We start from the raw sequence: 17362 nt of genomic DNA on the forward strand, positions 1-17362 counted from the left end.
TATACAGAGAATATCTGCATTTCTTGAGGTCTTTCCTACAGGCAAGTAACACCACTTAGCAAGAAGTAACCTAATGGAATGACATGTCACCAGAAATTATCTTTGGGATCCGGGCTGTAGGACTCCATTATAGGTAAAACCTTGATTATACCGAGGTACTCCTCACTGTAAATCCTAATAAGGGTCTAAGATAAACCCAATATATACCAATATGACCGTACTCATAGTTTGTCAGAATGTCAGTATGTCAGAATATGTAGTCTGATTATAAAAGAGTGCACAAATTCATCAAGAAATTTTCATTAGAAGAAAACTGTAGTCTATATAAAGACTCATTTCAAAGTAAAATCCATATACGTACCACCTCAATTTACGCTGGCCAAATCTGGTTATCCATGTTAATACATACCTGATAGAGTTCTTCTAAATTGTACTTAATTGAAGTACTATTCTGGATAGCTTCCACTGCTTCTTTCAGTTTCTGCCATGTTTCATCCGTGTAGTTCTCTGGTAATTTGGGCTTATCTAGATAATATGTACAAGGCTGATATCAGAATATGTAGCATACAGTAAGGAAAGGATCCATTAAGGTAAAATAATAGTATTACTGCTTTTTAAGGGTAAATTGTGATTTTTATAATTATTACATCTAAATATTAAAGTAGCTACTGTATTTAGGCTTAGCAGAAAGAATAAAATTTGAAATGCCACAATACTGTTTATGTCATTTTGACTCACCTATTAGAATGAAAGGTGAGGGGTTTTTTTTTGCAATTGACTGTATTGCTTCAAAAAATAAAAATTCAAGAATCACAAATAAAAAATAACAATCTTGATCTTATTCCATCACATGTAAAACCTAAGTTAGTCAACATGAATTCAGCACCTGAGATTTAAAACACTGAATGTCTACTATGCACAAGGCACTTTACAAACATCTTAATCTCCCTAACAATGCTATAAGGAAGGTATTATTTATCCCTATCTTGCAACCAAGAAAACGAAGACTCATTTAGTAAGGCTTGCCCAAGGTCATCAACAGCTAATGGCAAAACTAGGATTCTAATCCAAGTCTGCTTGACCCTCACATTTATGTACCATCCACAAACTGAGAGAAACATCTTCACCCAGGTTTTAATTTAAACTACATCTACGAGGAGAATGAAATTTTAAAAAATCAGAACATCCAAATGACTCCAGAACCTATGTAGCATTTTCAGAATGGAAAAGACTCTCTTAACTCAGGCTTTAAACTTCATTGACCAGCAACGAGTATTTTTTTTTTAATTAAAACATCCTAATACCTTAATGATATGTTTTTAGTTTAAGAGGGAAAGAAAAAACCCAAACAAAATCTCAGAGACCAGTATGCAAATGAAATTAGGATCATAGCTCATCTCTTTAAAAATTCTTGGCTATTAAATCGATACACTTTGAGTGGAACAGTGAACACGCTAGTCAATTACAATACACATTTACTTCAGAAAGGTCTAATTAAATCAGAAAGATTACAACACTTAAGAACCTGGGGATGGGAGAAGAGTGATAGGAAAAAAAGAGAAGGTTAAAAACAAACACTATAATCCTCGGCTTTAAACAAAATTAAGCATGTTTCTGATTTCCACACTAATGCTGAAAACACAAGCATTGAGAATCTAATTTTCTCAATACTAATATTTAGCCACAAGACACTTATCTGGTAAATATTACTTCAGTTCATTCATTTACTTCTCCATTTAATAAACATCATCTATTACCTACCAGTTAAGGATGCTGAAAAACTAAGTCAGAAAAACAGAAACAGTCAACAGAAAAAAGTAATTCAGCTCACTTATGCTTTAAAAACTGTTGATTTTCTATGCACCAATACATTCATAATACTCTAGATCACGTACCTCAAACATAAAATGAACAAATTTTCCTAAAAACTGCAGATCAGTACTTTAAAACCCATTTTAGTGAAAAAAATAATAGATGTAGTAATTGTTCCTATCTTTAGACTAGTGTACACAGAGTTACTACTTCTGTGTACACAGTATTTTTCACTTCCAAACCTTACCTTTGAAAAGAAATGCAGAGATCATAAATGTTTTTCTCCAAATGCTTACACAATGAGTTTCAAGAATATAGTACCCAACATTATCAATCTAACTATAAATCATCATTGAGCATGAAAAGATCACCATTGCTACCTGCATTTCTAGGGACTAGAGAATGTGGCCTACCGAAGCATAAAATAAAAATCCCAGCAGTGCCTGGGCTCACTATGCACCTGAAATAAATAAACCTCTTTAGAATACAAATTTCTCACCTGTATAATCCAGATCAATCATATTGATTGTCAATGTTATAATAACAGATTAGATATAAGCTGAGCCAGATATCAAAATATTGCACAGAAACATTCGGTGTATGCTTCAGCACAAGAATACTAACCACCCCCGGAAAATGAACCCTCCACCCAAAAAAGGACCTCCCTCCACCTCATTGATTATGCATAAAACATTAGGCCACCTCTATACTGTTTAATATATTAACATAAATAGAGCACGTGACCGCTCAAGTGTCAAATCCTTAGTAGGTGATTATGGATTTTGGCCTTGGTTACCTTTAAAGTTCTTGATCACTAACTTCTTAGCAGAGCCAGGCTTGCTGTTAGCAAAGCTAGAAGTGGTGGCAGAAGATTTGGCTAGGCCGTTTGCGTGATGCACCGAAGCCACAGAAGAGATTAATATACTCTTATTTTTAAGTTGCTGCTGCTGAGATGTTGCAGCAGTTGGTGAAGATGAGGAGGAAGAAGAGGAGGATTCCTCAGCCATCTTCGCATCAAACCCTACAAACTCCAGGGTGTCTTCAAAACGCAGCTTCTTCTGTATCGGTACGTGGCTGGAAGTAGCCACTGAAACCCCCAGGCAGAAGGACGAGGTTGAAGGGGATGCCGAATCCCTGGGTTGTAAAGGAGGAGTGGAGGAAGAGGAAGAGGCGGAATCAAAGTCTTCTCTCTCGTTACTACTGTTACTGCCGCTACTGCTGCTGCTGTTTAACTTTCTCTTCTTGGCAGAGGTGGGCGGAGTGGTGCTGGTATTACCATCAGTGGCAGATCTGACCTCCTGAGCAGCAGCAGCAGCTGAGGGATTGGGGGAAGAAAAACCTGTTGGAAACATGAAAATAGCGGGGTCAACAGGCAGAGGAGCATCAAAAACCTACGTTTATATGCCTGCGTGCGTGTAGGAGAGAAGGTGGCAATGCTAGAGGGGGAAGGGAAGAAAGAGAGGAGAAACACAGAGGACGAGAAGGAAAGTGAAGGGGGGGCTACACCGGGGGAATGGGAGGGTTTGGGAAGGCGGATAGGCTGACACCAGGAGTGAGCAGAACGAGGGGGGAGAGCGAATGAGGAGGCAGACAGGTAAACGGCTGTGCCGTCCCCCTCCCCTGCTTTTCGGTCTCTCTCCCCCCTCTCTGCAGGAGCGACTCAGTGAGTCTGTGAGGCTGCAGCTCCTCCTCCTTTTCTCCCTCTCTCTGGGAGGGGAGATGCCGTGGTTGGGGGGAGGGGGAAGGGGGAGGGGGAGAGAACCAGGGCTTGTTATTGTCAATAGCACAAGAGGCTAAAGATGGCGCCACTTCCGGTCACGCGGCGGCGAAGGAGGGGCAGCGTCGGTCCTCCGAAGTGGGGGGTGGAGAGAAACACTGCGGGCGCCCGGGGGGCGGGGGAGCTGACTCCCGGGAAGGCGGCGGGAAAGCGGCAACTAAGGCGCCCAAGACACTCGTGCTCCTTCGCTCGCTCTCGCTGTCCTTCCCCCTCCCTCTTCCGCTCCCCTTCCCGGGCAGCACTGTCCTCCCCTGGTCCGCCGGTAACTCCCACCCCCTCCTTAACGGTCCCGCGGGGAGCTTCGCGCTGCAGCGCCCTTACCGGAAGTGACTGGGCAGACACTTTTCATAGCGCCCAGATCCCGAAGCCCCCAGGTCCGCAGGACTTGAGTGGGGGGGGTGGGGGAGGGAGAAAAGGGGGGGGAAGAGAAGTGGAAAGGGAGGAGGGGGCGGGCTTTCGAGACACCTCCCGAGCTCCTGATTGGAGCTTTCTGAAGGCGAGGCGGGCCGGGTGGGGGGAAGGTGGCGGGAGAAGCAGCGGGAAGAAGCCTGAAGGGGAGGGAAGGTGGTGACGGCGAGGGGCGGGGTGAGCTAGCTGGGAAAAAAGAGGAGGAGGAAGAGAGGAAGGGAGGGAGTAAAAAGTTAGGGAACCGAGAATGGAAACTTTGAAAGAGATAAAGGAATAAGGAGGGGTTGTAAGGCAAGGGGAGTAACCCGAAATGGAGGAAAACATAATCATGGCATTATGCCTGGTGCTAAGCAGAAATGTCATGTTAAAATAGAAAAGAAAAAGATCTTAAGATACAAAGAAAATGAGTTTTTGCTTTGATTGAGCTATAAATTATGTCAAAGACACCTCTGATCCAATATGGATAGGGCCTGAGTTTTGATACCTTTCTTAGCAATGTAGCTGCAAATCTTTTTACCTTCCTAACAGGAGCATTTTCTAAGATGGCTGGCCAGAGTTACGGGTGCATTCTAAGGCCCAAGAAACAGGAAGGTAACTAACACCTCCCCCCAACACACACACACAGACACACACACACACACACACACTTCCCAGTACCAAGCCCAACCCTGATCTCCTCCGTCATCAATCCAGCAATTTACAGGGTAAACATAGCCTCTTTTACCAAATCTCAGTTCATACTGGAAGAACACATTTTAGGAGAATGACATTGGCAAAAATCAATGTGTTCTACCAATGTATTACACAAGCTCAAATTTCAAAATGGATAACTCATAAGAACAAACCTCTAAATTTGGTTAAGTTAGCAACAATAAACCTTGTAAATTTCCTGCCCTAAATTTAACCCAAGGGCATGAGGGGGGCAGCACAATGTCAAATAAAACTAGATCTGCCAACCTGTTGATCTTTCTAACTGCAGAAACATTAAACAGGCATATACTGAAAGAGTTTATGCCACACACTATACCCAGGTCCCTGCCATTGGGAAGACAGTAAGGGAAGACAGTTTCAAAACTAATTTCTGTAACAGTTCTATAACAGATGTACAAAGTGCTCTGGAAACAGATGAATCAAGAGATTTGGAGGAATTATTGAATAGTCAGTTTCACAGAGGAATTGTTTATGCTGGGTCCCAAAGTGGGAATTGCCAAAAAGACAAGAGGGGAGAATGTGAAAGGCATTCTGGGCAGTGGAAATGGGCAAAGCAGGGAGTTGTGAAATGGTCTGGCCTGTTCATGGAAATACCGAAAGTGCAGCGAAGCTAGAAAGTAAGATGTCTGGTTGGAAGTAAGGAAAATGAGGCTCAAGAGTGCCTGGGTAGAGGCCAGAGCAGGTTGCCCAAAATGTAACATAGTGGCATATTGATTATTTTGAATAGAAGCTACTTAGGAAGCAACTGGTGCAAGGACAGGAAGACCCCCTGCTGTCCCACTGAAATCAAGAAACAAATTCCCCATAAGAAAAATATCCTCCCTGTACTATGATATAAAAAAAAAAATCCTTATCACCAGAGACAGAGACTTTAATGCTGAGAAAGCTGCAGAAATATTTTTCTAATTTACCTCAGTCTAAATTCTGCTTAGAATTCCCTACTAATTAAAGCTCCCAAACACCTGTTTTCTTTATCCTGTCAATTCCTCACAAATTCGTTGTCTCATTGTCTATAATATATAGCAACTGCCTGTGTTAGTCATTTCTTGAGGTCTCAATTTTATAATTAGGCCTCTGTGGCCACATAATAAAACTTTGGGTTTTTTCCTCCTATTAATCTATCTCATGTAAATTTAATTCTTAATCCAGATGGGAGACCTTGAAGGGTAGAGGAAGAATGTTTCCTTTCCTCCTCTGGCATACAAAGCCAAAAGTCTGGTCTACGCTGTACCCTAGGATAGATAGCAAGGAGAGGAGGGAACAGGCTGGGCTAGTAAAAGCAGGGGAGTAACAGGATGGTGGGTGGTGTAAAAGCAGTTTCTATTGTATAGTTTGTGATAGACACATCAGAACTCTAAGAATAAATCCATTTTCTAGCTGTTTATACAAGCCCACTTTTTATTTATTTATTTTTAAAGTTTTAGGTCTTCAAAAGTCCTTGGTTAAAATGTAAATCCTCCTAGAGGCGCCTGGGTGGCTCAGTGGGTTGAGCCTCTGCCTTCAGCTCAAGTCATGATCTCAGGGCCTTGGGATTATGATCTCAGGACCCTGGGATTATGACCTCAGGACCCTGGGATTGAGCCCCAAGTGGAGCTCTCTGATCAACGGGGAGCCTGCTCCCCCTCCCCTGTCTGCCCTCTCTGCCTGCTTGTGATCTCTGTCTGTCAAATAAATAAATAAAATCTTTAAAAAAATACAAATTCTCCTAGAAAGAGGTACCACCTTGAGCCACTATCAGCTTTGTGCTGTTTGGTGACAACTGGCTGAGAGCAAGGCTCTGATGGACTTAAACCCTGGGGCCACAGAGAACTGTTTTAGACACTGAAAAAGGGGGAAGATGGACTACTGTGTTTTGAATATACCATTTTGTTCTTGCTGCCTAAAATGAGACTGTAACTCTTATCCTAAAACATTAAACTCTCCTTTATGGTGTCTCATATTTCACACGATGCTAAATAACTGTAAATGCAGAGTAGATACTTATTGAATTGAATATGTCTTTGAACGAGACTCAAAATAATGCCATGTCTTTACAGGGGAGGATTAACTGGCTAATTTTCCAGATTTAATGAACAGGGTTGTTCTAATTTGTATAGTTATACTCCTTGGAAGGGTGTATGGCTGGGCTTGCTAATAATGGCTCAAACTGATACTTTTTCTAGAAGGATTGGCAATTTAACCAAAGACTTCTCAAGACTAAAAAAAATAAGGCCTGTTCTAATTCATGTAATGATATTTCTTATAGGTTATATAAAAGTACTAGATATTTTTAAAATTACAAATATTACTATAGCTCAAAGGGAATGGACAAACAGAAAACTGCTTTTGCCATTCAAAGATAAACTTTCATACTAACATAAAGTATAGTTGAGAATTAATATTCAGTTACATTCTAATAATAATAATATGTCCCAATCCAACATGATTATCAAAGGCCTTCAGTCTTCCAAGTTATATGTTGTCTCTAAAAGCACAGATCCTTGGCTCTTAAGTGCTAGCTCACTTTGAATGACCTGGTAGTCTAACTTACTATTTAAGTTTTCCATGAAATATCCTTAAATGAGTTTTGTGGAAAAAATATTTTTCTTTTTTATCTTGGCAACTAATAATAATCTTCTTTTGATATCCTAACAACCTTACTTTATTTTGTGACAGGTCACAAAATATTTAGCATGTCTTACATATTTAGCATGTCTTAATATGGATATGTAATTTTAATAATTTTTAAATTTAACATTTAGATTTTCTGACACAAACCAACTTAGATATGACTATATGATGTGTGAGGGCCAGACCTTTGTGCCTTCTTGGACCCTTGGACCAATTTAAAAAGAAGAAAAACCTTCCATGTTTCTTTGTAAAACATCTTGTAAATCAAGAATAAAATAATTGGGCTAATTAAAACAGAAGCATATATATTCTATACACCTAAACATTTGCCAACCAACGTCAAACAAATTCTCAACATTAAAATACATTTCTCAAAGTTGAACTCACTGAAACCACAATAATCAAGAGATGCTATGTAGGACACCATACAATTATGGCCATTATCAGACTAAACCAGATTGGGCACTTAACACATATTCCATATATAGAAACTTTCATCTTGTGAGTTCAACTCATACCTTAGAAACATTAATTAAACTTTACAGTGCTGCCAGATGAAGTATAGTTATTATTGGTATTCTTTTAATCAAGCAAATAAAATATGTAGCTATTTATAAAAGTAAATATACACATACAGGAAGAAATACAAAGACAGGACTAATTTTTCTTATCTCCATTCCCCTATTTCAACAGTTATGTCTCTAAAAAGAATTTGACCTGTTTCCTTCTTTTGATCACGGGGATTCCCCGAGGTGTTTGATTCTGAGTCTTCAGACATCTCGGAGCAGGGGCTTGTCAATGGACACAGAAGCCTTGCTATCCACAGATGGGATTTTCCTTAGAAGTAGGAGACACTGCTTGCTTAGAATACTAAAAATGTTTCTCCAGCAAGCATTGTTTAGGGATGTGTCTAGAAAACACAGCTGGTGGGTGAAAGGTAGTCCATGCTCCCTATCTGTCTTTCTGAAGGACCATCTCTGAAGCAGGGAAAGACAGGAAAGGCAAAGCAAGCTGGGGTGAGGGAGCCAATGTGACATCGTAATGAGGGCTTTGTGATGCTATCAACAGCAAGGGATGGCTATTGGATGACTGAGGTCAGAGCTTAAGCAAAGATGATCCAGCTACACAAGGTGAATTCACCTTTTGCCCATCATAGAGTTTAAAGCAAGGAGCTTGATAACAAATGCTAAACCCATGGTGCTAAGTACAATGTAAATAAATGACACAGATGTCATATTTTTAACAAAATCATTTATCCTCTACATAAAATATCAACTGACGACTTACTGACTTGGGTACATCAAACATTTGAAGACTTAGCCCCTTAGTTCAGAGACTTTACCTACAGTCATAACTGTGAACCATCTGGAAAGCAGATTTAAGGACTAACAGTTAGGGCCAGGCAGTTTTCCTTGGGGTTTGGGGTGGAAGACTAGATCAGCCACAGATTACTTCCTTTGGTGCTGCCTAGCACTTGCTTATTGTGGAGTAGCTGGGCCTATTTTTAACCTTCCCTTCACTTTATCAATGACTCTCACAGTCCCTCCCACCATGCTTTAAGATTTGATCTTCCAGGGCGCCTGGGTGGCTCAGTGGGTTAAAGCCTCTGCCTTCGGCTCAGGTCATGATCCCAGAGTTCTGGGATTGAGCCCCACATCAGGCTCTCTGCTCAGCAGGGAGCCTGCTTCCTCCTCTCTCTCTGCCTGCCTCTCTGCCTACTTGTGATCTCTGTCTGCCAAATAAATAAATAAAATCTTTAAAAAAAAAAAAAAAGATTTGATCTTCCAATGGCATTTTGCTTTTCTTTTTCGCAAGAGCAAGGCCATTTTAGGCTTAAATCAGTGGTTCCCAGCTCCTCTGAGTAAGGGCCTCAACTATCACTATTTCTTTTTTAAAAAGATTTTATTTATTTATTAGACAGAGAGAGATACAGTGAGAGAGGGAACACAAGTAAGGGGAGGGTGAGAGGGAGAAGCAGGCTTCCTACCAAGCAGGGAGCCTGATGTGGGGCTCCATCCAGGACCCTGGGATCATGACCGGACTGAAGGCAGGCACTTGACAGCTGAGCCGCCTAGGCGCCCCTCGATTATCATTATTTCTAAGAAGTTCTCAGGGTGAACAATATACCTCCAAGACTGAGACCCTAGCCGTAGGTGAACTAAGCACCGTCATGATTTGAATGAGGCTGATAAGCCTATGTACCCTTTAATGCCTGAAATTTCACAATTATTTATTCATTCCTTTTGATAAAAATAGTCTCCTCCTCCCAGACTCCTTTTTTTTGAAATACAGATTAGTCAGGGAGGCTCAGTTCCTGACCCTTTAAGGTGAATGCTCCTTAAACAAAGGATAATACAAAAGCCCTAAGTGCCTGGAGGTAAACAGAACTTGGATTAGGCCTTACGATGGGGGTTGTGGGGGGTAAAGTTACCATCAAGGGAGGTAAGATTTCTGAGAGTACATTTTGCTGACCTCACAGTATTGCCTGGGGCCAATCCTGCTTTGTGATGACTGCATATTTAAGATCTAGTCAAGTTTATCTCAGCTGCCAAAAGCTTATTCAAAGAAATTTAAATATTTTTTATAAGCAAAACAAAGACCAGACATTGGGAATATAGATTTGATGCTATCTATAAATGCCCAACTCTTAATTATTCGCCATATGGATGTTTCTATTGCCAAGTGCTCTGTTTTTCCTGATTCCATTAAATGTCCTTTATTCCCACCAATAGCATTATTTTTCTTGCCAATTCATTTGGTCATTCAACAAAAATGTATTGAGCAACTACTCTGGGCAAGGCATGGTGCTAGATGTCATAAGGGAATACAGAACTAATACAAAATTCCATTTGTGGTTGATTTTACAGTTTTTCAAAGCACTTTCACACACAATCTTATTTTATCCTCATAACCACACTGAGATAGGTCAGGTGCCATCCCCATTTTACAGAGAGAAACAGGCTTAGGAAGGAGGTTAAAATGACTTTCCAAAGACAAGAAGCATGCAGACTTAAACCAAACCCACTTTTTCTCCAAATCCAAATATGGTACTTCCCATAATTTCCAGTTTAGTAAGAAGACATGCCATAAAATTGTCTCAAGTAATAGTCAAGTTAGGAAAAGACATTCAGAGCCCCACTCACCAGGAGAGAAAAAAGAGGAGGAATAAAAAATTACTCCTTTACAGAGATGACCCAACATAGTGCCCAATAGGAGACCAAGATTGGATTCAGATCAGGCAGGACCCAGCATCAAGCAATGCACATTCAAGGAGACAGTAGCAATTTGCTTCTAGAGAATCATAATCAGTCCATTCTTTGGCTGGACGCTAAGCCAATGGCTGATCTTCACCAGAGGTAGAAACCAGCTCCCTCTATTAGCCAAATCCCGACAAACACTAACAGGCCTTGCCTGAGGACCCGTTATGACCCACTCATTGAGTATACAAAGACAACCCTTGCCCTCAAACAGTTCTCAATTGGCCTAGTGGGTGAGGCAGAAAATTAGAGGACAGACTGATAAAAGCTGCTACAGGAACACAGGAACACCTGCACAGCCTAGGAAGGTGGGGTGGGGTAAAGAAAAAGTGGGGGTGGGGAGTTATAAAATTGCTTCCAGAGAAAATAATAGCTTCCAGAGAAAGTAATTCAATTTAAATCTGTGAGGGTAAGTGGGAATTAACCAGGCAAGAAGAATGGGGGGCGGGCAAGGGGCACAAAGAAGGAAAACAGGGTGCAGGCTTAAATCCTGAAGGTGAGGGGTGCCTTGGTGAGTCAGCGGGTTAAAACCTCTGCCTTCGGCTCAGGTCATGATTTCAGGGTCCTGGGATCGAGCCCCACATTGGGCTCTCTGCTCAGCAGGGAGCCTGCTTCCTCCTCTCTCTTTGCCTGCCTCTCTGCCTACTTGTGATCTCTGTCAAATAAATAAACAAAATCTTAAAAAAAAGTAAAAAAAAAAAAATCCTGAAGATGAGAAAGACCAAGACATATGCAGGATCTGCAAGGAAACTAGTTCTCAGGGAATTGTTTGTCTTAACTGGAACCCATGGAGTGTTAAGGAGGGAAATCAAGGCACCATCCCAGTCTCAGACTGGTATAATAATGCTTAGGCCTCTTAGTACCAGGCCTTCCTCCTATCCCATACTTGCCATTGGAGCTGTGGCTACTGATGATAATTCTTGCTTTGAGCCACACTGGTTCAGGAGTTGGTTTGGGGGAGAGCGTGCATGGGGACAGATAAGCATGGGAAATAGGGTAATGAGAAAGAAATGAGATGCACATGTGACCACAATACTGGACAATGCTACCAGAATTCAGATGAACTAGAGCAGAATTTGAGAAAGGATAGTCAGTGGAATGAGCCCAGGCAGCTGCCTATTTGATAAAGAAAGTTTTATTGGAGGGGCTTCTGGGTGGCATAGTCTGTTTGGCATCTGACTCTGGGTATTAGCTCAGATCTGATCTCAGGGTCGCGAGACTGATCCCCGCATCGGGCTCTACGCTCAGCATGGAGTCTGCTTAAGTTTCTCTCCCTCTCCCTCTGCCCCTCACCACTTCACCCTTTCTCTCTCTCTCTCACTGAAATAATGAATCTTTTTTTTAAATTAAGTTTTACTGGAATACTGTCATACTCATTCATCTACATATTTTTTGTGGCTGCTTTTGTGCTAAAACAACAGAGTTCAGTAGTTTGGACAGACCATAGGGCCAGCAAGAGCCTAAAATATTTCCTGTCCAGTCCTTTACAGAAAAAAGAAATGCTGACCTTTGCCCTCTAATATACTAAGTATATAATAGATATATGGAGACCGTATAGTGGTAGCACAACACCCTAAGGATTTTCTGTTCCTAGTCTGTACCACCTTTGATACAGACCTCAGAAAACAGCAAGAGAGTATTCTTTGATAGAATGACTAAATAAATTGGGGTATATTCACACAATGAACTACTACACAACATTGAAAAACTAATTACAGGGGCACCAGGGAACTGGGATCGAGCCCTGCATCAGGCTCTCTGCTAGGCGGGGAGCTTGCTTCCCTTCCTCTCTCTCTGCCTCTCTCTCTGCCTACTTGTGATCTCTCTGTCAAATAAAGAAATAAAATCTTAAAAAAAATTAATTACAGCTATGTGCATAAATCACAAAAATAATTATATGAAAAAAGCAGTAATTACAGAATATATGCAGTTGATAACTTTTTGTAAAGCTCAAAAATAAGGGGTAGAAAATATGGTAAAACCATTAAAATATAGAAGGGAAAAAATAAACACAAAATCCAGGATAGGGGATTGCTCTGGGGTAAGCAAGGGGGAGAATTTAGGTAGATTCAAAAGCATTGGTAATATTCTAGTTCTTAGGTTGACGGTGGGTTCATGGGTGTTTGTTTTCTTATTATGCTCCATAAATTACATGTTACATATGTTCTTCTGTATGTATTAAAATTATATAATAACGTTTTTTATTTTTATTATTATATTTTTTAAGTAGCCTCCACATTGGGCTTGAACTCATGACTGTGAGAGCGAGATCTGGGCTGAGATCAAGAGTCAGACATCTAACCGACTGAGACCCAGGTGACCCATAATAAGTTTGTTTAAAGTGTAGACAGGCACCAAAATGCCTGTCTGGCGTAATCGGTAGAGCATGTGACTCTGTGAGTTCAAGCCTCATGTTGGGCATAGAGATTTTTTTCTTTAAGATTTTAAAAATTTATTTGGGAGAGAGAACAGGAGAGGGGTAGAGGGAGAGAATCTTCAAGCAGACTTCCTGCTGAACATGGAGCCTGACATGGGGCTGGATGTCACTGCCCATGAGATCATGACCTGAGTCAAAAGCAAGAGTCAGACGATTAACTGATTGAGCCATCCAGATGCCCCTGGGCATAGAGAAATCCTTTTAAAGAAAAAGGGGGAAAGGAAGGGGTTTTTGGTTGTTTGTTTTTTAAAGATTTTCTTTATTTATTTGACAGAGATCACAAGTATGCAGAGAGGTGGGCAGAGAGAGGGGGGAAGCAGGCTCCCTGCTGAGCAGAGAGCCCATCTTGGGACTCGATCCCAGGACCCTGAGATCATGACCTGAGTCGAAGGCAGAGGCTTTAACCCACTGAGCCACCCAGGTGTCCCAAAAAGGTAGTTTAAATATAATAATAATAATAATAATAATAATAATAATAAAAATAATAAAGTATAAAGACCAAGTGGTGAGTTGTTGAACACTAGAGCATAGCAGTTTGGAGAAAGAATAGCTGGCAGAGATGGCATGACAACTGGGACTGATTTTTGGAACATTTAGGCATTTCTCATGGATTCCATTGGAAACCTGGGGGAATCCCCATGCAACCCGGTGAAAGAACAGACTTTCCATGGTCCGCAAGATGGGGACTTAGAGTTATTGTAATTGTTTATTAATTATACAAATCTGAACTTAGTTTGTAGTATCGGGATGGCAAGATCTGGAAACCTATGGGTTACTTGGAAAAGGGAACAGTGTGTACAAACGTACGGATCTATGAGAAAAACCATGAACCATTTAAGCAAATGCAGGTATTACCACACTGTGACACTGATGTGCAGTAGGCTTTGATGGAGGGATGGTGAGAGATGAAGACAAAGAGGCAGGCGGAGTTCAAATCATACATTACATGCCATGCTCCAGAGTTTGGATTTGATCCAGTAGGTCATGGGTAACCACTGAAGGGCTTCAAGCAGGGAAGAGAATAATATGATCAGCTGTACATTTAGAGATATCCAGGTCTCAGGGCGCCTGGGTAGCTCAGATGGTTAAGCATCTGCCTTTGGCTCAGGTCATGATCTCCAGGTCCTGGGATCAAGCCCAACCCTGGGCTGCCAGCTCAGTGGTGAGTCTGCTTCTCCCTCTCCCTCTGCCTCTTTCCCTCTTTGTGAGATGTCCAGGTCTCAAGAACCTTTAACCACAAAATAAGGTGATACCTCACCTTTCTATTCCCCAACTAAACCCATTCCCTAAAGCTAATTTCAGTTAATAGTTTGCTAATTAAAGTCTTTATCTTTGGGTGCCTGAGTGGCTCAGTCGTTAAGGGTCTGCCTTTGGCTTGGGTCATGATCCCAGCGTCCTTGGATCAAGCCCTGTATTGAGCCGGGCATCGAGCCCAGCGTCGAGCCCCCGAGTCAAGCACCAAGTCAGGCTCCCCGCTCATCGGGAAGCCTGCTTCTCCCTCTACCATTCGCCCTGCTTGTGTTCTCTTTCTCTGTCAAATAAGTAAATAAAGGGGCGCCTGGGTGGCTCAGTGGTTTAAGCTGCTGCCTTCGGCTCAGGTCATGATCTCAGGGTCCTGGGATCGGGTCCCGCATCGGGCTCTCTGCTCGGCAGGGGGCCTGCTTCCCTCTCTCTCTCTGCCTGCCTCTCCATCTACTTGTGATTTCTCTCTGTCAAATAAATAAATAAAAAAAATAAGTAAATAAAAATCTTTTTAAAATAAAATCTTTTTCTTTTAAAAAGTATTTTATTTATCTATTTAAGAGAGAGAGAGCCCAAGCAGGTGTAGGGGCAAAGGGAGAGGAAGAAACAGACTCTCTGCTGAGCAGGGAGTCCAAGGTGGGGCTCAATCCCAGAACCCTGGGATCATGACCTGAGTTGAAGGTAGACATTTAACTGAGCCACCTAGGTGCCCCTAAAGTCTTTTTTGATACATTTAGCAACATACTGCTTTAAAAAAAAATAGATCATACTTACATGAATTGTTCTGTGACTTTATTTTGTTTACTATTATATCATGGACATCTTTCCTTATCAGTATACATAAATCTGCCTTACCACTCTTAAGGGCAGCATAGTATACTATATATGAATATACATACTCCTATCATTTACAAAAATCTAGCTATCGCTTTATTGTTTCTTTTCTCCCTTTCCTTACTGGATTGACTTAATTTCCTTTTTAGCTTTTTTTCAACTATTCGTGGTTGCAAACTTCTACACACTAAATTCTATTATTGGTTATCTTTCAGTTTTGTTAACTTATACAAATGACTTAACAAACACATTCTTGTAAAAAAGATATATAGAAGGGGCGCCTGGGTGGATCAGTGGATTAAAGCCTCTGCCTTCAACTCAGGTCCTGACCCCCGGGTCCTGGGATCGAGCCCTGCGTTGGGCTCTCTGCTCAGCGGCAAGCCTGCTTCCCCCCACCCCCCACTCTGCCTGCCTCTCTGCCTACTTGTGATCTCTCTCTGTCAAATAAATAAATAATTTAAAAAAGATATATAGAAGAATATACAATAGAAAGTCCCTTCATTGTTAGGTTTGGTGCATAGCATTTCTCAGCATTTATGTACATATATTTGTACATATACAAATAGGGAGCTTTGGTATTTTTTAATGGTAACATTACTGTACATTTGGCTCTACAATTTGCTTTTTAAACTTAATATACTTCGGAGATCTTTCCATGACAGTACCTAGAAATCTCACTCTCTCTAAGGGCTGCAAACTGGGGCACCTGGGTGGCTCAGTGGGTTAAAGCCTCTGCCTTCGGTTCAGGTCATGGTCCCAGGGTCCTGGGATCGAGCCCCACATCGGGCTCTCTGCTCAGCAGGGAGCCTGCTCCCCCCCCCCACCTGCCTCTCTGCCTGCTTGTGATCTCTATCTGTCAAATAAATAAATAAAATCTTTAAAAAAAATAAGGGCTGCAAACTATTTCATAGTAAAAACATACCATGCTTATTTAACCACTTTCTTATTTTTGAATATTTGGTTATTTCCAGTTTTTTTTCAACTACAAATATGCAGCAACGAACATCCTGTAATATAAATCTTTATGCACGTGGAAAAGTATTTCTGAGGATATATTTGAAGTAGAACCAAGGGAAATTTTGATAGATTGCCATCTTACTTTTCAGAAATGTAGTACATACACTCTAACCTTCAAAATGACTGCTGATTGCCCACATCATCAGCAACACTAAATATTATCAAACTTCCAGGTTTTTTGCCAAAATAAACATGAATTCATTCTCACTGTAAAACAACCATGACAAAGCAGAAATGCTCTCTTTACCACCATCCTCTCTCCAGAAATTTATTTCCACCTTGCTATTAATTTTTCATATGAATGGTTTCATTGTGCTTGATTTTCTTTTTTTTTTTCTTTTTTTAAGTTGGGCTCCATGTGGAGCACAAGGCAGGGCAGTAACTCAGGAGCTTGAGATCAAGACTTGAGCTGAGATCAAGAGTCAGAGGCTTAACTGACTGAGCCACCCAGGTATCCCAGTTCTTTTTTTTTTTTTTAAATTAAGTAAGCTCTATGCCCAAAGTGGGACTGGAACTCACTACCTGAGATCAAGAGCTTCGTGCTCTACGGACTGAACTAGCCAGCCACCCCTTCCTAGATGTATTCTTAACAATTATTTGTATTTAACTCTGTATTTCACTTTTACTAGTTCATTTACTCACCATTATCTTCTGAGATGGCTGCATCATCATTCGCATTCCCGGATTCTGAGGACTGTGACATAGTCGGTCTGTGAAAGGCTACATTAAAAAACAGAATTCATGTTTACAGCAGTCCACTCCCATATCTGATCAGTTTTCTGGATTCATTGACGCTGACTTCTCAATCAATTGCATCCTATTTGTTTCATAACTTCAAGAAAATCCTACAATTTTGGCCAGCTAGTTACACCCTTACCTGTTATCCCTTATGGTTACAGCTCTAATATTTAGTTTTCTAATTTAATTTAGTGCTAACTTAGGGGGAAACACAATTATTCAGGCTAACATCTTAAATTGGAAATCCGCCACGCCCTCTTAAATTACTATGGCTGGTGCCCCCCATTCACTGTCCACCCCCATCCCACCCGCGGGCGGCTTCAAAGCCAACAGACTCCCATCAGGGTGTCCTCCTGCTATTTCGGAGAGTCTCATTAATCTCACTGCAATCCGAACCAGGTCTCTATCTTCTATATTGGCCTCTTCATTGTATCATCGGGATACAGAGCCACGGTTGTTGAGGTCCCCGCCCCATCGCTGTCACCACCTTGCTGAGAATTTTCTCTCAGCGGGTAACCA

The 17362-nt window shown here is 41.3% G+C and overlaps 1 protein-coding gene across 5 annotated transcripts in view; it reads right to left on the minus strand.

Moving 5' to 3' along the window:
• The window catches only part of CUL4B (cullin 4B), a 51703-nt gene extending 34879 nt beyond the window's left edge, over nucleotides 1–16824 (minus strand). For 2 of the 5 annotated variants that reach the window (XM_032330212.1, XM_032330210.1), the window contains exons 1-3: nucleotides 8036–8290; nucleotides 2609–3151; nucleotides 410–525 (exon numbers count right to left, since the gene is read on the minus strand). In XM_032330212.1, coding sequence (XP_032186103.1) covers nucleotides 410–525; nucleotides 2609–3151; nucleotides 8036–8096 — 720 coding nt within the window. In that variant the 5' untranslated portion in view covers nucleotides 8097–8290. Of the gene's footprint in view, nucleotides 1–409; nucleotides 526–2608; nucleotides 3152–3910; nucleotides 4094–8035; nucleotides 8291–16747 lie in introns of those variants that run through there. The other 3 variants (XM_032330211.1, XM_032330213.1, XM_032330214.1) reach the window with 3 other exon arrangements.
• Between the last annotated feature and the right edge of the window lie 538 nt (nucleotides 16825–17362).

Source organism: Mustela erminea, chromosome X (genome assembly GCF_009829155.1).
Source record: "Mustela erminea isolate mMusErm1 chromosome X, mMusErm1.Pri, whole genome shotgun sequence".
NCBI lineage: Eukaryota > Metazoa > Chordata > Mammalia > Carnivora > Mustelidae > Mustela > Mustela erminea.